This window comes from Geotrypetes seraphini, chromosome 8 (assembly GCF_902459505.1).
Source record: "Geotrypetes seraphini chromosome 8, aGeoSer1.1, whole genome shotgun sequence".
NCBI classification, from domain to species: Eukaryota; Metazoa; Chordata; class Amphibia; order Gymnophiona; family Dermophiidae; genus Geotrypetes; species Geotrypetes seraphini.
In genome coordinates this window covers 103,443,888-103,470,075 of record NC_047091.1, presented here as the reverse complement: position 1 = coordinate 103,470,075, position 26,188 = coordinate 103,443,888, and the positions used below count along the sequence as shown (strand labels likewise).

The following is a 26,188-nucleotide window of genomic DNA, read 5'->3' as shown; positions in this document are numbered from 1 at the left end:
AAGGACGGAGGGTCAGCGGGGATTCGGCTGTGCAGCTGGGGGCAGGGGCGGGTTAAAGAGTTGCTGCTGGTGAATCCAGGGACTAGGACTTACTTTTGGGGTAGGGCTTATATTAAGACCTACCCCAAAAATCATGCTAGGGCTTATTTTTGGGGTAGGTCTTATTTTCGGGGAAAAACAGTATATATATATATATATATATATATATATATATATATATATATATATATATATATATATATATATGTCTCATTTCCTTATGAATCTTGCCTCTAGCAACATACTCTCACTTCCCTTTTTCCACATACACATATACATTCAGATTTACTTGCAATTTCTTTTCTATAAACACATCTAACAGATGTAAAGACAGAACAAGATAGTAAAAGTAAGAACAAGGAAGAAAAAGCGTATCATAAATTCACAATAGAAGGACAATTCCTAAATATCTGGGAAAACTATAAGAATAAAACATAGGAATACTTAGAGCAGACTGGAATAAAAAAATATTCCTATCAGTATATAAAGTAGGAATAAGCAAGGATAGGAAAGAGAAATCTCCTACAGAATCTCAGGCCCAAAAACATACAGGCACAAAGAGATAAGGGCTTCAGTGAGCATGAGAGAGATAGAAAATACAGGGCTAAGGAAAAATTAGATGAAGGTAGATGCACATTACCTAAAGACACTTCTGTGAGGGTTAGCATGACTGTTGGGAAAAATAAACCCAACCAAATACCCATCATTTTGGAAATCTAGGCCACATCCCAGGAAACAGCTATCTGATGGGACAAAAATCTAACTAAGGACCTTGGGTCTATTCATGCTAAGAAACATGATGAGTAAAGAAATTCAGATTAAAGAGGCACAAAAAAATTAATACAGGACAGAATCAAACATAGGCACCACTTAAATAGGAAAACTTAGATGTGATCAGATGTGATGATATTGGGTGAATACCATCACTAGTACTTTACATAATAAAACATATTCAGTACTCTGCATCTAAAGGTTGTGTCCTTTCTTAGTTCTCTGAATCTGAAAGCTTCTAAAGGCCTCTATTCCTAAAGGTACATCTTAATTCTCTGTCTCTTTCTACACTGTTTAATAACTAATAACCTTTATTCTCCTTAGCCTCAAGGTTTCTGCAAATGCCCAAGCAGTGTATTTCATAAACAACAGTTCTAACATTTCTTAGACACAATCAATGCTGTACTTTTCTTATCAGAAAACAGAAAAATGGAACTATCTACAACAAATTTATATTCTAGCTTTTCACAGTGAAGCAAAAACTCTGCTCTCACAAATCTTTCTTAGTGTATATATTTTCTGGGTACCTTCCTCCTCTGATCACCCCCACACACAGGGGATCAGTGCTACTTCAGAATTCAGGTTTTTCAGAAATGTAATCATAGGAGATGAAACTTGAATCTATGGTTATGATCTTGAGACCAAGGTTCAGAGTTCTCAATGGAAATCACCCAGTTCTCCTCATGTGAAAAAGCGCGTCAATCAAGATCTAACACCAAAGTGATGATGATTGTGTTTTTTTATCTTGATGGAATTGTGTGAGCTGAGTTTGTACCCAGTAACATTAAGGTGAACTCTTAATATTGTAAGAGCTTATTAGAGCACTTAGGAAACAATGTATGTAGAAACAACCTGAGAAATGAGCAAATTGTTTCATCCTCCATCATGACAATGCTCCATATCATACATCGCTTCTGGTATGGAAATTTCTGTCAAATAAAAACATTATGGTGTGTCCTCATATACCTTATTCTCTGGATCTGGCACTGTGTGACTTCTGGCTCTTCCCTAAAGTCAAAATGACCATGAAAGGTAAACATTTTGAATCGATTCAGGACATTGAGGTAGCCACAACAGCACAACTAAAGACTCTCATGAAAGAGGACTTCTAGAACAGCTTCAGAAAGTGGCAAAAATGATGGGATAAGTGTGTTCAAAGTGAGGGGGAGTATTTTGAGGGGGATTAATGGCAATGTGTCTTTTACTGCAATAATTTTTTTTAATTTAAACATTCACCGTATTTTTTGATCATACCTCATATATACAAGAGGGAAGGGAGATAAAATGACTTTGTGTACCCACATAAGATGAAATCAATTAGCATAGTAACATAGGAAATGATGGCAAATAAAGACCTGAACGGTCCATCCAGTCTGCCCATAAGTTATACTCATTAAAAAATACATGATTAGATTAACTTGTCTCTTCTTTGATATTTCTGGACCGTAGACTGTAAAGTCTGGCATTGTCCTAAGTTCTAAATGCTGAAGTTGCCGTCCAAGCTCATTCCAGCCTATCCAACCATCCTGTTGTTTGCAGGATATCTACCATAAAGTCTGGCCAGTAACATCCTCCTATTCCATATTAGTAGAGTTCACATGGATGCCCACCCCAGCCCATCTTACATCGAATCACCATATATGGAACAGAGACCGTGCAGGTCTGTCCAATACCAGCCTTTGTTCTTTACTTTACATCCTTCATTTTCTAATTAGAGGTTCTCTATTTAAATTCCATCACCGTTTTCCTCTCCACCACTTCCCTCAGGAGGGCATTCCAGGCATCTACCACCCTCTCTGTGAAGAAGAATTTCCTAACATTGCTCCTAAGTCTTCCTCCATGTAACCACAAATTATGCCCTCTAGTTTTACCATTTTTTCTTCTCTGGAAAATATTTGGTTCTATATTAATGCCTTTCAAGTATTTAAACATCTGTATCATATCTCCTCTGTCCTTCCTCTCCTCCAGAGTATGCATATTTCCCCACCCCCACTTTCCACAGCAAAATTCACACTGATCCCTTGAATGCTGAGGTACCTCTGTTGAAAACCAAAAAAACTCTGTGGAGTGACGATGTTCCCAAATGGACTTTATTTGAAAGTATCAAAGTTCCAAAGGTACACTAAAATCATCCACATAAAATAATTCCATCCACATAAAAGTAAATCATCCACATAAGAGCCTTAAAGGACCTAGTCCGTTAGGGATACAGGACCCAACACGATCCGTGTTTCGACAAAAAGTCTTCTTCAGGGGTCCCTGGGGGTCCTATAAAGGTGAGTACGTGGGAAACAATTGTGTGGTGAACCAGAAGTGAGACACTGCTTGCATTTGCAATGGAAAGGTACCTCTGTTTACTGAGGCTCAAAAACAGATTTAAAGGAACTTCTTTCTTTTTTTTTTCTTTATTTATTTATATTCTTTTACAAATTGTTAAACAACAATTTAGTGGAAATTAACAATTGAAATAAGAAACAAAAAGTAGATTATAAAATAATTCCACATTTATGACTAATTCAGAGTCCACAAACTCGAGAGAGAGAATCCATCACCTCCAAGGGAAGTTGGTTCTGAAGAATAACTCATAACTAAATCACATTACAGAGTGCAGTTGGATTTAATTAACTAACTGCCTGGTTGAGGGGTTCCATGGAAGCCTCTGAAGTTCTTCGAGCTGCCTTACCCTCAAGAAAAAAATTCAATTGATCAGGGTCATAAAATATATATCTAGCATTCTGATAAGTAATGCAGCATTTACAGGGGAAATGTAACTGAAAAGTTGCTCCCATACTCAAAGTTAACTGACAATAAGCCAGGAATTTCTTCCGTCTGGCTTGCGTCCATTTCGAAACATCAGGAAATATTGAAACCTTGGAACCATGAAATTCCACATTATCAGTCTTGTAGAATAGATGGAGAACAGCCTCCTTATCATGGAGGAAAACGGAGGTTACCAGTAAGGTTGCTCTAATAATTATTTCTTCTTGTAGAGATGTTTCCAACATACCAGTGAGATCCAAATCTCCTGGTACAATTCCTTTGCCTTTATCTTCTTTAGGAATATTCAAATAGTATAACTTTTGATTATTTTCAGGAAATTTCAATGCTAATTTTAAGAAGGAATTAAATAAATCTCTCGCTGTTTGAAATTTGGAGACCGGAAAATTTTAAAATCTAAGATTCAGACTTCTATTTGTATTTTCCAAATTTTCCATTTTTCTAATAAGGAAACACTTTTCCTTCAGTTGTGAATTAATGGTAACCTTAACTTCTGCTTTTGATTTTTCTAAATTGCCCATTCTATCGGACTGTTTTTGAAATTTCTCTTCCAAAGTTTTAAATTGGATGTTGGTGCTCTGTACTGAGGAAACAAATTGAGAGCATACCTTATGTAAAGATTCCAGTCCACTCCAAATAGCTTCCATGTCTATCACCTCAGGTCTTATTAAAGGAGCAGGAGTAGATATTCCAGGAACTATCCCAATGGGTCCCACCTCCTCCTTCCCTGTTTCATCACAGGTTCCAGCTCCTCCGCTCTCTGGTGTTGGCTGCAAGGAAGTCGACAAGCTATGAACTGCATTTGGGGTCGGGGTGAAATCTGCAGTGCCGATGGAGAGATCAACTCCGGCGCCTCCTGCACTGCCGACGGCGTCCCCGACATCCTCCTGGGATGCGGAGGAACTCCAGGCCCCAATGGGTTGAGCAACACCTCACTGTCCAAGACCGAGGTCTGCCCACCTCGGTCAGTGGTTAAGCCCGATCCAACCAGAGCGGCATATGTTGTAATCGCCGCCTGCTGCAACAACGAAATAGCAGAGGAGGCAGGAAGAGCGCCCATCTGTTTGCCCCTGCGTTTAGGCATGGTAGGAGGTAAGAAATATTGGTAGAAACATAAATTTTCAACAAAATGCAGGAGCAACCTTCTAATGTCGCCATCATGGATATCTCTCAGAACTTCTTTCTGCCACTGGCAAGTACTGCGTTCCATATAAACACCCAAAAATCCATGTTGTTGGACTGTTGCCTAATGTTTATTTATTTAATTTCTTACATATCACCTGTAAGCCTGAAAGCTATCAAAGCAGCATGCATTCATATACAGAAGATATTCTCTGTCCCTGGGGGACTCTGAGTTTGTACCTGAGGCAATGGAGGGTTACCCAAGGTCAATGGGATTCAAACCAAGTTCCCCAGTTTCTTACTGGGTAAAAGGTTCCAGAATTACTGATGTCAAAAGTCTTGGGAAGTGGTCAAGTGCAACCCACCTAGATGGTGCCCCTGAATGAAAACAAATCCATTTAGACAAGAATTAGAAAAATCATAGAGATTAGAGCATAACCTATACATGTCCTAGTTCACTTAACAGGACACTTCAGTTGTAGAGAAAAGACACCTATGTACTGAGTGTACCCATTCTCCTGCTGTAATGGTGTCCACCTTGTGCAAGAGAAAGTTTCAAGAGCAGCATTACCAAAGTCCCTTGTGTGTAATGAGGAGCTTGGGCCTCACATCCTGCCCAAAAAAACATCTCAGCTGGCTGGCATTTTGCTTACAGATCTCTATGTTCCTCTTCTGTGTTGGCTCTGACAGTAGACATGTGGAAGCAGTCTGGGGTTACTTGATAAATGGAAGGGCAGACACTCTCTGCCAGTGTAAACAGGGCAGAGCTTAACCTGTAATACCATCTGCTATGTTAAAGCTCAGACTCCATAAATGTACACTGTTTATTAGAAACTGTGTCTGAGAAGGTTCCTGGCAGCTTGTCAGCTTAAAGGAGTATCTGTGCATCCCTCTCCCCTACTACCAGCCCTGGTCCCTCCAACTAATTTCTCTTTATTGCTGGCTGAAGAGGAGAGGTTTATGTGTTCTGGTGGAAACGGGAAGGACTGAAACTCTGAGCATCATAGCTACAGCCTAATGTTTACAGCAGCAGTCTGAGAAACAGGGAAAGCCATGTTCAAATTCCACTGCATTAGTAAAAAGGCCCCTAAATGATCCTTTTTAGGAACATGAATATGGCTAAACTGCTCCCTATCAGAGTCACTTGTGGGTGCCACCCTCAGACTCATTAAAGCCTGAAAAAGTATGGGAAAAGCAGTTTATCAGAGCACTATGCAGACATCATACAAACAACTGAAGAAATCATCAGAGCCCCATGCTGGTGTCAGACTGAACAGTAAACAAGAATACAGCACAGACCACTGCAAAGCAGATTATCATCATAGCCCCAGTCATCCTATAAAGTAGGAAAACTGTATACAGTAGAGAACAGAAAATATTAGTGCCCCATGTAGGAATTAACTGGAAAATTCCAGAGCAGTCACCCATCTAAATTCAGACATTCTGTTTGCTCTGAATACCTAGAAGTCGCAAGATTGTTGGCGGTATATAAGAATAAAGTTATTATTATTATTATTACATGAATAGGTGTCACACCCTTCAGCCCTTACTTCCATCTCTGATGGAGTCCAAGATAGGGCTACCGGATTTATCCAGACATGTCCTCTTTTTAGAGATCATGTCCAGGCATCCAAATGGCTTTTCAAAACCTGGCACTTTGTCCAGATTTCAAAAGGTTTACAGGTTGGGACCGCGTTGGGAGAGCATCTGCGCATGTGTAGATGCAACACGGTAACATCACGTACATACATGTGATATCATCGTGACACACATATGCATGCGCAGATGCCCTCTCGAGTTGGATCCAAGCACGAGAACAGGTTGAGGGAGTGAGGCTGGGGCAGAATGGGGCAGGTCTTGGGTGGAACGGGGTGGGGATGGGAAGAACTGGTTGGGCCTAGGGGTTGGGCCATGGGCCCATATTTTATAATAGTAAAATCTGGTAATCCTATTACAAGGAAATAATTATCAGACACAAAAATTATAGTTAAAACATCAAGGCCTTGGGAGTTCTAGCCATTCTATTAACTGGTAGTCTACCAACCAAGAATCTCCCCAAGTTACAAGTGACTGGCCATTTTATTAAGTTTATGACATCACGTAATTCATTAGTAAACATACGTAATTGGTACATCTTCCAATTGAATTACAATTGCTTCATTAATGTCTAGTAGATAAACTGCAAATTCCTGCAATGTTCTTTTAGTTAGTTATGATCACATGATTTCTTTCATTAGTAATTTTTCCTAGCAACAATAATGACTTAATTATCATATGCTACTCAATTTTGTCCCTATCAGCAATACTGTGCACTGACCTGATTCCTCAATCACTTCCTCTTTTCTGTCAATGGAACAGGATGTAGTTGGGTCAAACATCTAACCAAGCAATATTCATTTTACTATAACTCTGAAGCATTTCTATATCCTTCAACTTCATATTTTATTTATATATATACTGGTGTCTTTTTAGGTTTCCCAGTCAAGGAGTGTCTCATACATATTGGGTTATGCACCCCCCTCCCCATTATCCTTCTTAATACTATATTGCCATCAGTTCTAGTTTAATAAAGTAATAGTTCAGATATTGGTCTTGCAGCAGCTGAATTGTTTTCTATAGTGCTGAATCAGGAGATAAATGATTTAGCAAATCAGCCTGAAAAAAAAATTAGAAGCAGTCCAGAACATAGCATAAATAAAGACACCAGGAGATGAAAAACAAATCTCTCCATTGATTGGCTGAAGAATCCTTAACAGAGAAAGTTTTCCACATTCATTGCCCATTACCGAGCAGAAAGGTAAAAATCAATTCTGCAGATATAATAAAACAACTATCTCCCTCTGCAAATTTGCATTCTTTTTCAATGTGTACTCCTGGATAAGAGCTGACTTTTTCTGGCTTGGGAATAAAAAGTTCAAATCAACAATAAACAGATTTAGAACCATATGTATGAAAGGGATTTCTCCACTTTGTGTCCATGGGGAAAATTCAAAAAGCTCAGTATTCAAAAAATGCTAAGCACTGACAGGTAAAATAATTTACCCCCTCCCCCCTTTTATCAATCTGCATTGCCAAGCAGCATGAGCTAAATGTCAAGCTGCCCATAGGAACAGAATGAGCATCTCGGCATTTAGCTTGTACTGCTTGGCAGCACAGCTTGATAAAAAGGAGGGGAGGGGGGTTAGGCTTCTAATTTAGTCAAACATAAGAGCCTAAGTTTTCTGCTGAAAAGTCACCCAAATTTAGAAGTTTAAAAGTTATTGCACTAAATTTAGGTCTGCCATTCATTTGCCTCAGTTTATGAGCCCAGGTTAGGTGCCTACTAGTGAAAAACAGGAGCTGTTTTCCATCAGAAATTACATGCAAGTGTACCTATGGAAATTCAAGAGCTAAATTCATTTTTTCTTGTCCTAAATCCATTTGTTGATATCCAATTTTAGGAGCCTAAATTTAGGATGTTAATGAAGTAATGAGCATAAATTTGAGCGCTCAACCCAAGTAAATTTTCAAAGAAGCCAATTTAGGAGGCTATGAGGGCCATTTTTGATAGTGTGGTCCAAGTCTGACTTTGGACATTTCCAGCAAAATGTCCAAAAGTTAGTGTGGAGAAACTTCTATTTTCGAAACTGCTAGACATCGAAATTTTTTTCAAAAATCGGATGTCCAACCTTAGAACACCTGTATCTTTTGTGGCCATTTTTGACCACAAAAATGTCCGGGTTCAAAACATCCAAATCCAGACCATTTGGACATGGAAGGGGCCAGCATTGTAATGGACTGGCCACATAGACATGCCAATGGAACAGTGGGGCACCTTAGAGGGCACTGCTGTGAATTTCACATAAAGGGTGCCAGAAGTACATCTCACCACCTACTACCACCCAATAGCCCTTATGACTGCAGGTGGCACATATAAGGCAGTATAGTAGAATTTTGGTGGGCTTACACTTTGCACCATAAATGTAGTAGTTAGAGTGGCTTATGGGCCTGAGTCCTCCTCTCTCTGGCTCACTAGCCCACTCACCTGGCTACTTAAGACACCTGTGCAATGTTCTATTAGGATTTCCCATACCAGGTGCTGCTGTTCTAGAAACAGGTACATACTGTTTCATTCAAATTTTGGGGTGGGAGGGGGTTAGTGACCACTGGGGGAGTGTGGGGAGGTGTCATGACATAATCCCTCCAGTGGTCATTTGGTCAGTTTGGGTATCTTTTTAGCTTTTAGGCGCTTTTAAAACAGATCTTGCTCCAGAAGTCTAAGTTCCGTCCTGGACATCCTGGGGAAAGGTTCCGTTATCACTGCAAGATGTCCAAGTCTAAGCATGCCCAGATCTCACCAATAACATGCCTTTAACAAGCCCCCCTTGAAGTTTGGATATACAGAGATGGTTTATGCCGTCTTTTGGACATCTGCATTTTTTTTTTTTAAATGAGCTTCTAACCTCTCAAAATGAGGAGCGTAAACCTTTTGAATCAGCCTTTTGGTCTATAGTTCTCATAATCTGGAATTTTCATGCTTAACAAAGTTTATTTATTTCTTGAATGTGCAGAACCTGAGCTCAATTTTTAATACTTGGTTGACCACGGGTCATTCTTATCAAACAATGGAAAGGTGCCGGTACTCAGTACCCCCCAAGTATTTTATTTTATATATTTAAAAAATGTATATACCGCCTAAAGTCTAGGCAGTTTACAAAACAACGTACAAAATAAATAATAACAATACAACATATACTCATAAACTCTCCTACATCCTCCACTACAAACATACTCATTTTGTTCACATAAATACATTGTCCTATAACTAAATCTTCATGAGTTTTTAAAAGTATCACAAAAATACTTACTATATTTTTGTTTACATAAATCTGTGTCTTCAAAAGTTTCTTAAAAGTATCCCTAGGTTTACATGATCGTAACTGACCTGTCAATGAGTTCCAAAATTTCACCCCTACTATTGAAAACAGAATTCCCGACCCTGGTATGTTTCACATTTCTCGCTTTCATTAATGACAATCTCATATCCTGTCAGATCTTACCTAGGGTTACCAGATTTTACATATATAAAATCTGGATCCCCCTAGACCCGCCCCCAGGCCCTCCCAGTTCCACCCATGCCACGTCCCAGTCTTGCCCCTAGCCCTGCCCCTCCCCCCCCCCCCCCTCAGCTTGCTTGTCTTTGTCAGGAGAGCATCTGTGCATGCGCGGATGCCCCTTCTGACACGATGTGCTTTTTAAAACCCGGACAAAGTGTCGGGTTTTGAAAAGCCGTTCGGACACCCTGACATGCCTTCTAAAAAGTGACATGTCCGTGTATATCCAGACGTCTGGTAACCCTAATCTTAATCCCTCAAAAAAGTCCTGTATCAATCTTATAACAAAGAACAAACTCATTGGGCTCCTTTTACAAAGCCACGGTAGTGAGTACCGGAGCGGCAAATGCGATGCAGTCCATAGGAATTGAATGGGTTGCATCACATTTGCTGCACAGGTCTCACTACCACAGCTTTGTAAAAGAGGCCTATAATCAGATGATGGCATCTAAGATCATGTTCATTAAATGCTTTTAGAAAGAGCCAGGTCTTCATCTTCCCTAATAGATAAAGGCAAGGAATTCCATGTGGCAGGTGCCATGAAGTAAAAAGTAGTGATGTGTGCACTCAAGTTGGGCAGTGTAAAGGCCTAGTAAAACCAGGTGATGATCATTAAGGGATCTGAGCACTTACTCTGGAGAATAAGAAATAGTGAGTGAAGTTAAGTAACCCTATATTATTTAACATCTTTTTAGCGCTGTTTATTTCTTTGATTCAGGAGATGGGCTTTAGAGTATATTGTTATGCTGATGATATTCTACTGGTTGCTAAATTTGATCCAATTTATTTAGATTTGAATTTTCTGAAAGAAGGACTCATAGTAATTGCCCAATGGTTAGCCGACCATAAATTAGTCCTGAGTACTGAGAAATGCGTATCTTGATGGATTACAGGACATTACATACAACCAAATTTGGAAGTTGAAATTTTTAAAAAGAACATCCCATTGGTAAAAAGTTTCAGATATCTGGGAATTTGGGTTGATTATCAGCTGACCTTTGAAAAACAAGTGTCAAATGTTATAAAAAAGGGATTTTACACATTAAGGGCTTTGAGGCCCGTAAGAGGACTATTCCAGGAGAAATATCTACATACCCTTTTTCATGCTTTAATAATTTCAAAATTGGATTATTGCAATGTTGTATACTTGGGGACCTCAAATAGGAATTTGAAAAGATTACAAACCCTACAGAATACTGTAATAAAAGTTTTAGGCTTTAAGAAAAAATTTGATAGGGTAACACCTCTTTATTTGCAATATCATGGCTACCCATTCGTTAAGGAATCCAATTTAAAGCTCTATTTCTTGCACATAGAGTTTTCTATTCTCTACAGCCTGCTTACCTACATTCATATTTGATTCCCTATTCACCATTAAGAACCTTGAAATCTATTCAGGATAATAGAATGGTAATACCCTCTGTTCATAGAGCTAGGTGGGAATCTACTTGAAATAAAGCATTCTACTTTTCAGCTCCAAATTTATGGAACCATATGCCAACAGAGCTGAGACTAGAGGCAAATTTAAAACCTTTCAAAATTATGTTAAAACAGTTTTTTTAAAGAAGCATTCAGACAAGATTTAAATCAATCTGATATTACTCATATATTCTGAATGTTCTAGATCTTCAGTTAGCAGTCTGATGAAATTTTAAAGCTTAATGGTATTTATATAATTTTACTTAGGAGTGAATGCTTTTTGTAAGAGTGAATGTTTCTTAGTATGTCTGCTGTTTATATGGGTGGGCCTATTCTATCTAATAATGGAGTTCTTTTTTATATTTGTTTTATTTTACTTTTATTGTATTTTGTAAACCGCTTGGACCAGTAAAATGAACAAATGGTATAACAAGCTTAATAAACCATAAACTATAGTGGAAGGCCTTGAATGTTAGAACAAGTTTGAACATGGTATGGGATTCCACGGGCAGTTAATGAAATTGCTTAAATGGCTTTGTAATATGATCAGATTTCTTCAGATTAAATCGTAGATGCATAGTTGTGTTTTGAAAATTTTTAAGGTATGATTAGGCAAGACCAAGTAAACAATGTTATAATAGTCTAACCTAGACATAAATCGTGAAATGATAAATGATTGAAAAGAACTTTTGTTAAAGTAAGGCCTAATTGAGCGGGCTTATCTCAAAATAAAGAAACAGCAGAAATGTTGGGAATAAAAGAAAGTTGGGAGTCCACGATCACTCCAAGATAGAGAAATGAAATGATTGGGATTATAGAGGTGCCAAAGAGTGAAAGTGTATCACTAGTGCAGCAAAGGTGATCCGTAAGCCAGCACGCTACAATTTTGTTATAGTTTGGTCTGGATTAGAGCCCAGGATTCAGTCTTATTGAAGAAATTTGTATTTATGGCTTCTCCCCCACCCCCACCCCCCATACACACTATTTTCTTTAACTATTGGAGGGGCATTGCAGCTCCATAGGGCTTCTTTATGACTAGGCTGTTCTACTCAAGAAAACCATATTTTGTTAAAACAAGGTTTTAGCCAACTGAGGCCTGTGTGTTGCTAGGTGGAGCAGTCCATCACTTTAAATGGGCTGCATCCTCCTGGCTATTCTTGAACTAAGCAATCAGGTTTTTCTGTGATGCTGATCCAAAGTCATACTGCCACCCACACTAAGTGGTGTTCAACGTGGTACAACTCAGCTGTGCTATTTTCTTTTGGTTTTTGCGGATGTTTTCTTTTGTTTTGTAGATCAAGGAGCTCACATTTCTGAATAAAGCGGTCACGGAGTGTGATGCTTGTGGTATGTTTTCTTAATAGATCTTTATTCTACTCTTTTAAATTACAGCATCCTGAAGAAAATCAATCCAGTGATGCGCACACATATGTCCTCTCGCTTCCAGTCTATTCTATAACACTGAATTCATATTTGTGAGGTTTGTAAAAACCAGGAGAGGTTTATTTATTTATTTAAAAAAATTCTTTTCTGCCTACAACCTAGGCAGATTACAATAAAACAAACAGAATATTTCACATAATCTTCACATAATCTTCACAACAATTAGTACTATTATGGGGGCAGGGTCTGGGAGCTTGCGGGTCCCCTCAAACAAAAAAGCGTTCCACTACCTATGAGTAGAGTAGTGGAACGCTTTTTTTGTTTGGGGGGACCCGCAAGCTCCCAGACCCTGCCCCCATAATAGTACTAATTGTAAAACCATTTTTCCATTCATTTTTCATATATATACACAATATAATCTTATAACAATACATAATAGTTAACCACAAAATTAAACTGTGCAACATTCATTCCTACCAGAACACCTGGTCTTGGTCACACATGCTGAACACAGATAACTCCTATGCAAATACAAGACCAAAACCTAAAAGTACTAATATATACAAACAAACCCTAAGATTCAAGATTCTGCATGCAATGCAACCCCTAGAGAAATAGAAACAACAGTGCAAAATATAGACAGCAGATATAATTTCTTAAAACTGGCACAATTAAATCACTAAATTGAAAATAATATCATTTCCCCTACCTTTGTTGCCTGGTGATTTTGATTTTCAAACCATCTTTCCCAGTCTCTAGCTGAACATCCTTCTGTTTGTGCTCTTAACTGTGTATGCAGGGCCACCTTATCCATTTGCTGTTTTTTTTCTCCTTCACTTTCTGCTATACATCCGTCTTGAACATTAACTTTAACATTCAACTTTCTTCCATTTTTCTGCTTTCTTCTCAAAATCTACTTTTCCATGCCTTTCCTTCCCATCTATCCATGTGTACCAACTCCTCTCTCTTTCTTCTCCCCTACTCCCATCTATCCATAAGAAGCATATCTTTTATCTTTTCCATGTCACACCCATCGCAGTACACCATCTCCTCCCTCTGTCTCCCCTTCCCCTCCATCCCTATGCACCATCTCATCCTTCTCCCATGGTCAGACATCTCTGTCTTCTCTCTCCTCTCCCTTGGTTTAGCATTTCTCTCTCCTTCCCTCCCTCTTCCCGAGATCTAACATCTCTCTCCTCTCCTTTCTGCAGTCTGGCATCTCGCTCTCCCCTCCTTTCCTTCCATTCTGTGGTCTGGCATATCTCTCTCTCTCTCTCCTTCCCATTCCAGTGGTCTCACATCTCTCCCTTCTTTGGGTCATTTCTCCTTCCCTCCTCTCCACCACTATCATGTCCAACAATTCTCCCTTTTTCTTCCTTTTCCCATATACTTCATCTCTCTTTCCCTCTCACGCCACACCTATGTCCAACAATTCTCCATTCCTTTTCCCTCCCTCACCAGCAGCATTTATTTCTCTCCCTTCCCACTACTCTCTACCTGTGCAGCATCTCTCTTTTCCTCCTTTCCTAACCCCCCAGTCCATGCATTTGTCCTTTCAACCCTCTCCCAATACGTGCAGCATTTGTCTTTCCCAACCCCCTGAGCATCCTCTCTGACTTCCCAATTCCTTACCCCTGCACCCAGGCTCTGCACCTAGCCTCCCTCCCTCCCTGTCAGGCCCTGCACTCAGCCCTCTTCCCTCCCTCCCCTGTCAGGCTCTTCACCCAGCTCCCTTCCTTCCTTCCTTCCCTCCCTCCCTTGTCAGACTCTGCACCCCGCTCCCTTCCCTCCCAACTCCTGTCAGGCTCTTCACCCAACAGCTGAGCACTGAGCAGGCAGCACCAAAGCGCGCTCCTGCTGGTTGCCACTCAGTGGCAGAAGGAATCAGCTGCTATCAACTGGGTTAGCAGTGGGAAGGAGCGCAGAAAGCTCACTCTTGCCTGCTGCTCCCCTGGACCACGAGGGATCAAAATTTTGGGGAGACCATGGCCCCTGTGGCTTCCCCCTTCCCCCCATTCCAGCGCCTATGACTCTACTACATCATTCCCTCTTCTAAAATTTTAAATATAAAATCTCACAAAGGTAATTCAATCAAAAAGGAATATTTCACAACATTTTGATCTAGAAAAAAGCTCATACAAATAAATAAGTTTTAAATTCATTTTTAAAAGATTAAAGCTCCCTACATAATCTCAAATGACCTGGCAACTGGTTCCACAATCGTGGACCTGCAACTAAAATTGCTGTTGTCTATATCCTTTTATAAAGCTCCCTACATAATCTCAAATGACCTGGCAACTGGTTCCACAATCGTGGACCTGCAACTAAAATTGCTGTTGTCTGTATCCTTTTATAATGAGTCTCCCCAACTGACTCAATCGACAATCGCATTGCTGTTTCAGAACTTAAAGAACGTGTTGGCAGGTACTTCCTCAGTGCATGTGTTAAATACCAAGGTGATGTGCTGTAGATTGTTTGATGCATAATTGTCAAAACTTTATATTCAGTCCTAATCTCCATCGGTAATCAGTGTGGTTGTTTTAATACTGGAAAAATATGCTCGTATCTAGGTACCCCAGTAATCAATCGTGCTGCAATATTTTGCACAACCTGCAGAGTTTTCATTCTCCATCTAGATATTGGGTAACTGTACCAGCTCCAAACGAACCTTGAGCACAGATTGGAAGGAGGTAGGAGCAGGTTTAGAGCTGCAATTAGAACTGCGTGACCAGAGGAATAATGGGGCAAAGCCAGGGGAGTAAAAGCCCACTACCATCACTCAAATAATCTGATGCATTCATCATTATGACTCTGATTTTTCATGCATTTTCTCTCTTGCACAGGCATAAGGAAGGAAGCAACAAGTCCAGAAGTCAGTGTGGCAGTGCTTCGTAACCAGTGCACCCCAAATCCTTGTTTTCCTGGAGTGCCCTGCACTGAGACTCCTGAGGGCTTTAAGTGTGGCACCTGTCCTCCAGGTTTCACTGGGGATGGCACGCATTGCACTGACATCGACGAGGTCAGGACCTTCGCATGTCTGTTAACTGAGTGTACAGTCCCCTCACCTGTCACAGGGATGTTCTCAAGGGCCAGAAATTGAACTTTCCACACATACTCTCTAGTGAAAATCAGTTTATCTCCCACTGCCTCAGTTTATCCTGTAGTAATATATTATTAAGCAATGACTTTATTCCTCCATATCCAGTGGTGTAGCGAGGGTGAGTGGTGCCCGGGACAGTGGCACCCCTCTCCCACCCTCTTCCTTGCCCCTCCTGTTGCATGTGTGTGCATGGCCCTTCCACTTCCCTTTTTATCTTCGGCGCGAACAGCCACGAACTTGCTGCCTGTATTGGCTTCAGGGCTTTCTCTGATATCACTTCCTAGGCGTGGGTACCGGAAATGATGTCAGAGAGAGCGCTGAAGCCAACGCGGGCAGCAAGTTTGTGGTTGCTCACGCCAAAGTTAAAAATTATGGGGGAAGTGAAGGGGGTGCACTGCAGCAGGAGGAGGAGTGGGAAGGGAGGGCAATCCAACGCCACTGTTCATACCTCTTCCTTTACATACCTTTCAAGGATCAAAACTGGACTCCAGCCAGGCCATTCACTCCAGAGGTGGCTGCATATGTATTTCTGAGTTTAAAAAAGTTGGCAGAGGACCCCACCATACAGTTTGGATGAGATTATTTGTAGATTCACAGAACTGTGAAAAGGATGCAGTCATTTGATGAGTCAATCAAATGTTGCAATAATACATTCAAAGAGCGAAATCCACATATGTATGAGGGGGATCCAAGGAAGTGAACAAATGTGGATATTGCCTATATGCAAATGGATGGAACCAACTGCTTTAAGAGCAATAGAGGAAAAAATTCTAAAGTGGTTTAGTTGAAACACGGACCGTGTTAGGTCTACACCACCTCATACATATGTGGATTTCGCTCTTTGAATGTATTACATATTAACATAGTAAATTATGGCAGATAAAGATCGGAATGGTCCATCCAGTCTACCCATAAGATATACCCATTAAAAAATTCATGATTAAATTAATGACTCTTTGATATTTCTGTTTTAGTTTTTTATTCATTTTTCATATAACAACAAGTGTATCACATAAATTTATACAATTTCATTGAGTACACACTTGATAATCCTCCATAGATCATTGTAAATACAACATGTTATTATATAATACTGTACTATAATATTGAAAAAGCATATCATACTTAATAAGTATACCAACTATTACTCTAATTATAAACCCACCCCCTCCCTTTCCTTTGAAAATTGCATACAATATGACAAGATATAATGATGACTCTTTGATATTTCTGATCCATAGACTGTAAAGTCTGGTATTGTCCTAGGTTCCAAATGCTGAAGTTGCCATCCAAGCTCACTCCAGCCTATCCAACCATCCCGTTGTTTGCAGAATATCTACCATAAAGTCTGGCCAGTAACATCCTCATGTTCCAAATTAGTGGAGTTTACATGGATGCCCACCCCAGCTCATCCTGCACCAAATCACCATATATGGAATACAGACCCTACATGTCTGTCCAATACGGCCTTAGTTCTTTAATTTACATCCTTCATTTTCTAATTAGAGATCCTCTATTTTTATCCCACGCTTTTTTAAATTCCATCACCGTTTTCCTCTCTACCACTTCCCTCGGGAGGGCATTTCAGGCATCTACCACCCTCTCCATGAAGATGAATTTGATTGACTCATTAAATGTATGCATCAGGAACATCATTTCCACAGTTCCATTTTGGCTTTACGATTTCACTGTAGAAATTTTGGGTTCTTTTTTGTTTGTAGATTCACAGTACAACATAGATACCACATAAGCCCAGACTGTTTGTCACTTAATAACTGGAGTATCTCTGTCCCCCTTACATTTCCAGTGCAGCTTGAATCCGTGTTTCCCTCAAGTCCGCTGCATCAACACAGCCCCTGGATTCCGTTGTGGCCCTTGCCCCAGAGGATACACTGGGCCTCCACTGGAAGGTGTGGGATTAACCTTTGCAAAAAAAAACAAACAGGTAACTTGCTCTTTTTCTTTTCTAATAGAGAAGGCCTCCTACATTGCTATTCTGCTGCTGGTGGCACAAAATGGAAGCCCCCATCTGTAAGCAGAAATTTTCTTCCTCCTTCTCATTGGCAAGCTCAGTGTCTCCTGGGGGTCAATATTCAAAGCAATTTAACTGGCCAGAAATGTCTCCTGGCTGGTTAAATTGCTTGTTTGGGTCTAACTGGTCATTTTCAGTGGCTAGTTAGTGCCATTGAAAATAAGCGGTTAACACTTAATGCTAAGCCAGCTATTTGGGGGGCATTTCAGAGGCAGAACCATTCTTCAACACTTAAACTGACAAGGTCATCACATACATAGGACCACATTATTTGAACCAGACACTCCATCTCTGATAAACCGCTTGAGGTTCAAATAATTTGTGACTGGGGAGGGTTTGATGTATTAAGCCTTTTCCTTATTAGTTTCCTGTAACTTATTTCTCAGTAATTTTGATTCCTCCTTTCCTTTTGTTTGTGGTCTAAGGAAGAGCTATTTACATAAGATTGTTATTACTTCTTAATTTGTACATAGCTTTATTTTCATGTTTGATTATGACTCTGTATTTCCTTAAACAAGTTGTTATACTTGTGAAAAAGTTATAATTAATAATTTTTATTTTTTTTTTTGTAAAAAGGACCACATAAAAGGCAGTCCCATTGGCGTACCTAGCATATGTGACACCCGGGGCCCATCATTTTTTGGCACTCCCCCCCCATCTGTACGGAAAACATGATTTTTAGTAACAAGCCACACATGAGTACCTACACCCATTGTAAAACTAAACAAGCCAGACTAGTACAGATCAATCCTAAACCGTCAATCCTAACAGAAAACCATGTCTTTCAAACACACAGAACACAGAAAACACCTTCGCCTAGTATGGAATATGTCATCACAAACTAACCCCTCCCCCTTTAACAAAACTGTAGTGTGGATTTTAGCCACGGTGGTAACAGCTCTGATGCTCATAGAATTCTGAGCATCAGAGCTGCTACCACCACGGCTGGCGCTAAAAAATGCTCCACAGTTTTGAAAAAAGGGGGATAAAATAGAAATACACAAACAAAGACTAAATTGAACCAGCAAGAAGCTGGACTCTGCATACAATGCAACACCACAGAAACAGTGACACATGTCTCCTAAAGCAATAAATTTGTTTTATAAATCTTTATTCATTTTCTTATGTTACAACAAGTGTTTTAAATAAATTCATTATAAACTTGAATAAACACACTTGATTAATTCACAAATTAATATCAAATTTAACATTTCTTTAGAAAATCAATATATTATAAAGTTATAATATTTTGTAAGAAATTTAAATTTATACAATTATTATTGAATATAATAATCTCCCGTCCCTCCCTCCCTCCCTATCTATACAGAATGAGAAATCTTTATTCATTTTCATATGTTACATCAAAAATTATAAAATTCATACTAATATTTCAGAAAACTAAATTTATATAATTCTTAGTTAATATAATAATATCCCATCCCCTCCCCCCTCCCTTCTATTCAGTAATATATGAATAAAATTTTTAAAATTATTCTTTCCATAAAGCAATAAATAAATAGAAAATTTTTTTTCTACCTTTGTCTTCTCTGGTTTCTGCTTTCCTCATCTTCTTGTTACTCTCTTCCTTCCATCCACTGTCTCTCTTCTCTCTGCATCTTCCATTTGCTCTGTTACTGTGCCTCTCCCTTTCTCCCCCCTTCCAAATTGGTCTGGCATCCATCTTCTTCCCTCCAGTCCCCTCATAGTCTGGCATCTCTGTCTTCTTCCCTGCCAGCGTCTTCTCCCAACTCTCTCTTCCCCCATTTCCCTTCAGCGTCTTCTCACCACTCTCTGTTCCCCATTTTCATTCAGCATCTTCTTCCCACTCTGTCTTCCCCATGTGCTTTCAGCGTCCTTCTCCCCCCTCTGTTTTACCCTGTTTTCCTCTCCACCCCACCTTCCACCCTCCCTTTCTCCCTCCCTGCCCCTTACCTTCGTGGCGCTTTTTCCCCCCCCCCCACCCAGACAACAGGCCCGGTCTGATAAACCTCCCTGCCTTGTGGCCGGCGATGTCTAAACTGCCTTCTTACAGCAGCCAGAGCGTTATAGTTGCATATGGCTGCCGTAAAGGTTGTCTCTGATGCAACATCCGGTTGCGTCAGAGATGACCTTTATGGCAGAAACATGCAGCTTCAACACTCTAGCTCAGGGGTGCCCACACTTTTTGGGCTTGCGAGCTACTTTTAAAATGACCAAGTCAAAATGATCTACCAACAATAAAATAAAAAAAAACACAAAGCACACTGTACGCTGAGAAAATGTTAATTATCATTCCTTTTCCGGGTTTTTTTTCAAAGAGGTCAAGGCAGATGACTATGCACTGTCACCTCAGTAACAACCATACAAAAATAGACAAATATATCCCCTCCCTTTTTACTAAACCACAATAGCAGTTTTTACTGCAGGGAGCTGTGCTGAATGCCCAGCGCTGCTCTCGACGGTCATAGGCTCCCTGTGCTAAAAACTGCTATTGTGGTTTAGTAAAAGGGGGGCCATAGTGCAAAATATAGACAACAGATATAAATTCAGACACATTTTGATCACTAAATTGAAAATAAAATAATTTTTCCTACCTTTGTTGTCTGGTGATTTCATGAGTCTCTAGTTGCACTTTCTTCTTCTGACTGTGCATCCAATCTTTCTTCCCTTCTTTCTGCTTGTATGCTTCCTCTCCTCCAGATCTCATTCCCTCCCCCAACTTTTTCTTCCTCTCTCCATGCCCTTTCTTTCTCCCTGCCTCCCTTTCTTTTTTTCTGTTTCCCTTCTTTCCTTCTGTCTCCCTGCCTACCCCCTTTCTTTCTTTCTTCCTGCCCTCCAACAAGCCACTGATGCCACCATCGGGTAACAGGCCCCAAAGCTGCTGCCACCCCAAACTCTCCCTGCTTCCCTGCCGACCAGCATTCCTCTCCCCGACATCAATTCTGCCGTCGGAAATTCCGGCCCAGCCAGGCAGCGATTGGCTGGCCCGAACTTCCTCTCCGATGGCAGAATTGACGTCGGGGAGAGGAAGGCTGATTGCCAAGGCAAAGTGAGTCTATCACGGAGCCCGGGATGGGCTCCGCGATCGACTCACTTTGCCTTGGTGATCTACCGATCAATCGCGATCGACCTATTGGGCACCCCTGGTGTAGGGTATCTAATCTTCTCGCATAGGCCCTTATTTTGCTTTTCTAGAAAGGCACCTTTTCTCCAACTTAGATACAGGTATTCTTTTATAAAATTATATCCCACGATGAATGACATAAGAATCCTTTTATAAGAATATGCAATGTGAGTATTCTTACAAGCGAGAGCATGCTTATATGGAATGCATACTGCACAGTCATGCTCTGAAATCAGTGCACTTCGGTTGTCGTATCTACAAGAGCACAAGGGAAACTCAGCCAGACAAACCATCCATTGCTTCCTACATTCTTTCAGACGTCCATAGGGAAGGAGAGGGCGGAGCGACCCCTGACTCATCCAATCGCACTCAATTTTAATTAAAATCTCTTCCCATTCCAATTGTTCGTGCACTCAGTAGCTCATCACATGCCATGTATCCTTCCCCTACTCTTACCATTCTCTTTTGTCACGCACCCTTGTATTCCCTGGTTCCTTCTTTTCTCCGAAAAGGGGCGGTAGGTGTGACTCCTGTTCACGCTGCATCTCTCTTCCCCTCACGCACTTTGCCCCTCCCTCGTTAATCTCTTATCAACAAAGCCAATCAGCGTTCATCTTCTTAGCTTTCGCTCCTTCTTTTGGGGTATTGGTTTAGGCAGCCGCGGATCGCACGAGGAGCGGAGGCCCGCGGCTTGCAGCAGGGGAGCTGGCCAGAAGCTAAGCAATGTCATTGAGCACCCGGGGACACCCCTGTTTACTGCCACTGCTGCTGATTAAGGAAAGGCAGCAGCGGCAGAATAGGGAGGGTAGCCGGCTGTGCACTCCCTTGGGGCGTGCACCCGGGGCGGACTGCCCCCCCCCCAGCCTCCCCCTTGGTATGCCACTGGGCAGTCCTATCTTTATGGGGTCCCCCATAGCTGGTTAATTACTGAATATAGTGTAGCTGGCTCTATAAACCCTTAAATTCAGTGTTGGAATCTGGACATTACCTAGCATTGAATCTCTGGGCATAACATCGGCAGCAGTCAGCAAAACATTGAGCACTGCTGGCTATCAATCCCCTTGGATCTAAAAATGGTTTGGACATGTTTGTTTATTGCTCTTGTTCTACTGCTTTATTTAACAAATACATCAAAGCAGTTTAGAAATGACAAAATTGAAGAAATCAAAATGTAGAAAGGAATGTCATGACTTCATAGGACACATTCTATTCCAATGATAATAAAGAAAACAAGAGAAGGAAGAGAGCTGGATATTTGTTCATGCATAGAGTTACCAAATGGCTCCAGAAAAGGAGGACAGATAGAGACATCGGGGTTTTACTTCCATTTAAAGCAATGGAAGTAAAACCCAGATGTCTCAATCCGTCCTCCTTTTTCTGGAGCCATTTGGTAAATCTATGGAGCCTTTTTTTTTTAATAAGAAATTTTTCTACTCATGTTCCCATCCTATTATTTTTTCCCTTAATGTGAACTTTTCTTTTAATATATAGATTGTAAGTTCTTTTGAGCAGGGACTGTTTTCTTACTCTTTATGACTCTGTACAGTGCTGTGTGCGTCTGGTAGCTCTATAGAAATAATTAATAGTAGTAGTTCTTCCCCTCTTTCCTCTTGTTCCTGTTATCATGTTTCCCCGAAAATAAGACAGTGTCTTATATTCATTTGGGACCCAAAAAAGGCACTAGGTCTTATTTTCGGGTAGGGCATATTATTTTCATGTACATGATCATTTCTCCCTTCCTCTCCTTCACCCCAATTCTTCCTCTTTGCTTTCCCCCACATGTGCAACATCTTTCCTTCCCTCTCACCCATCCCCTTGTGTCTTCCCTCTGCAGCATCTTTCTATCCCTCCATCCCTTCCATCCCCCTGTGCAACAGAACCCTTGCCCAGCTTCCATCCTTCCCTCCCTCCTATCACTTGTGCAGCAAAACCCATGAGCACCCGCCGCCGCCCCCACCGCGCAGCTGAACCACCAGTGACCCTCCATCCTTCCCTCCCAACCGATCCCCGCCGACCACAACCATAAATACCATGCTGCAGAGGAGTGTCAGGCCAACAGCACTCACAAGCTATTTCGTGGCCTTCTTGCTGGGGCTGTCTGTGTACTGATATCATCAGTACACAGACGGCCTCAGTGAGAAGGCTGCGAAGCAGCCTGTGAGTGCTGCTGGCCTGACGATTCTCTGCAGCAAAGTATTTATGGTTGTGGTTGGCGGGGATCAGTTGGGAGGGAAGGATGGAGGGTCAGTGGGGGTTTTGCGGTTCGGCAGCGGGGCAGGGGGAAGCGTGGCTGCCTACAACTAGGGCTTATTTTCGGGGTAGATCTTATTTTCGGGGAAACAGGGTAGTTGCTGTCCAAAGATTGTCTTGTTTGATTGTTTTGTACCCCCAATGTTACTTATTATGTAAAGCACTTAGAAATTTTTTATAAGCATTTTTATCAAATTTTAAATAAACTTGAAACTTTTAAAAATAAACTTCATGAAGGAGCTATTTGGCTGCATTGCAGTTAGGCAGCTGCATCTATCTGACTGGAAAAGAAATCCTCCTAGCATGTCATCTCTGCTTTTATTGTTGTTCTTAGACAACTAAGAACTGAAAATTTGTGTGTTACCAAGTAAAGCAAGGTACAATTGAGCTTGCCCTTGATTGCATGGAGTCTTCTGCTGGTAAACCCTGCATTGACAGGGCACAGAACAAAGCATAAATCTGAAAAGCTTCAGCTGTAGGGGAGAAACAACAGCTGGGAGAAAGGGTAAACCATGAATTACACTAATCAGTGGGATTTCTCTTCTCTTTCAGATGTGTACAGATATTAATGAGTGTGAAAACAATGGTAACACCTGTACTGCAAACTCCATCTGCACCAACACACGGGTAAGCACGTCCATTTTCTTCACTACTAGAATCACCAGACAGACCCAATATTCAAAACCATTTAAGTGGGCAGGGAAGGCTCCTGCTCAGATAAATGGTGTCCCAGTGCCTCGGCCACCAATTTTCAGCAGCACTTATCCAGCCAGAGCTGCTAAATATTGACTCTGACCACATCAGGACTGTCCAGGTAGTGCTAGGGTGGTCTGTAGGCAGAGATTGAGAGTAGGGTTACCATATGGCTCCAGAAAAAGGAGAACAGATTGAGTCATCCGGGTTTTACTTCCATTGCTTTCAATGAAAGTAAAACTCAGGTGTCTCAATCCGTCCTCCTTTTTATGGAGCCATATGGTAACCCTTCCTGAGAGGAGCTGATATTTAACAGGTAGCAGAGATATTCAGTGCACTAACCAGTTAAGTAAGTGGATAAAGTTAGGCTAGCAAAAAGATTGGCCTAACTTTATCCGCCATAACTATGTACCAATCTGAATAGCAACCAGTACATGGTTAGCTTCTGGGTGGCCCCTATGATCTGGCGATCCAGGCTCAGCTAAGCGGCTTAAAAACTGCTGAGTACTACAGGCTGAATACCACTCCCTGCCTTTTTCTCACTGTCAGGGCTGAAACAAAGACAGTATTTCCCCCCACCCTCCCCCAGCCAGCTGGATTTACAGGATATCCACAATGAAGATGCATGAGAAATTTGCATATAATGAATCCTCAGCTTATACAAATTTATCTTGTGCATATTCAATGATATGATGAAAACCTAACTGGCTATGGGATTCCTAGGACAAGTTTGGGTAGCCTCGAGCTAAGGGATGGGCCTAGCAAGTAAAATCCCCTTTTGACACCCACCTTAGACGATTCCCTTGCTCACCATACCCTACTCTTTCTCATTAAACTTAAGTACCCTGCTGGCCATTAGGGGCTGCATTAAGCAGTGAGATAGGGCATAGGATGACACTGGGTAGGGTTACCAGATGTCCAGAATTCCACGGACATGTCGTTTTCTAGAGGACATGTCTGGGTGTCCAGAAGGCTTTTCAAAACCTAGTACTTTGTCCAGGTTTTGAAAAGCTGGTGAGATTGGGCTCAGGGCTGGAGTACATCTGCGCATGCGCAGATGCACTCCAACCCCGGCCCAAAGAGATGAAGTATGTGTGGGGCTGGGTTTGGGGGGGTGGTGGAATGGGGCGGAACTGGGGGCGGAGCAGGACGGACCCAGGGATGGAGCAGGGCCACGTGTCCTCTTTTACCAGATGGAAAATCTGGTAACCCTAACTGGGCAATCTTTACCTACCATTGCCACATAGAATGTTTCCCTGGGATTACTACTGCATCTCTTGTACTGATGTTTGCAAAACCCATTGCATGCTCATAGGGATCATACAGATGTGGTGCCTGCAAGCCAGGATATGTTGGAGACCAGACATCTGGCTGCAGAAGAGAGCTGACCTGTTCTAACGGCAAGACAAATCCATGCCATGAAAACGCAGAGTGTGTCACTGAACGAGACGGAACAACTTCATGTGTTGTAAGAGTATCTCCTCTATTAACACACTACATTACAATACAGTAGGCTCAATAGTTTCCCAGAATCCAAAACCTGCTATCTATATGAATTTGATGAGGGCACAGTGAAGAACTACTAGTATCATGGAAACCCAGGTTATGCAGGGATTGATAATTCTGATTTTCTGTAGGAATTCAATGGGCAAAATCAGAATTAGATATTTGTGCATGCAATTGAACAAAACTCAGAGTGGATCAGCTTTATGATCTGGAGTCGGCTGACAAATCTACCAGGAAATCAAGGTTATTTTTGGAGCTGGTTGGATATTTGTAACCCAGACTGACTGTGATCAGAGATTGGATGCTGGGCTCAGTAGACCTTGGTCTGATTCATTGTGGCTTATTTCAGTGTTTTTCAACTTTCTCCTGGAGGCACACCTAGCCAGATTGGTGTTCACACTTGCCACAATGAATATGCATGAGATAAATTTACATATATTGGAAACCAATTGTATGCAGCATTCACTTATTCATACTCATTGTGGTAATCCTGAGAATCTGAATGGCTAGGTATGCCTAGAGTTACCAGACGGTCATGTCCTCCGGATGCCTGGAGGGATTTCCAAAACCCGACAGTTTGTCCAGGTTTTGGAAGTCCCCAACCTCAGGTCCACATCTGGAGGGTGCCGGTGCATGCACGGACATCGACGCGATGATATCATACGCATGCACGTGATGTCATTACGCCAGCGTCCGTGTGTGCGCAGATGCAGTCCTGAGCTCAGAGAGGGTCCTGTGGAGGCGGACCTGGAGGTGGAATGGGGCGGGGCTGGGGTGGGGCGAGGCAGGCCCAGGTGGCCTCTTTTTTCATAGAGGAAATCTGCCAACCCTAGGTATGCCTCCAGGAGAGAGTTGAGAAGCATTGGCTTATCTTATGTTTTTAACATACCAAAATCTGT

At 41.3% G+C, this 26,188-nt stretch overlaps 1 protein-coding gene across 1 annotated transcript in view; it reads left to right on the top strand.

The window, feature by feature from the left end:
* The window catches only part of COMP (cartilage oligomeric matrix protein), a 97,584-nt gene that overhangs the window by 18,959 nt on the left and 52,437 nt on the right, over positions 1-26,188 (top strand). Inside the window, exons 3-7 of the mRNA XM_033956119.1 lie at positions 12,518-12,569; positions 15,449-15,624; positions 17,513-17,650; positions 23,643-23,717; positions 25,099-25,251. Of these exons, the coding sequence (XP_033812010.1) occupies positions 12,518-12,569; positions 15,449-15,624; positions 17,513-17,650; positions 23,643-23,717; positions 25,099-25,251 (594 nt within the window). The remainder of the gene's footprint in view (positions 1-12,517; positions 12,570-15,448; positions 15,625-17,512; positions 17,651-23,642; positions 23,718-25,098; positions 25,252-26,188) is intronic.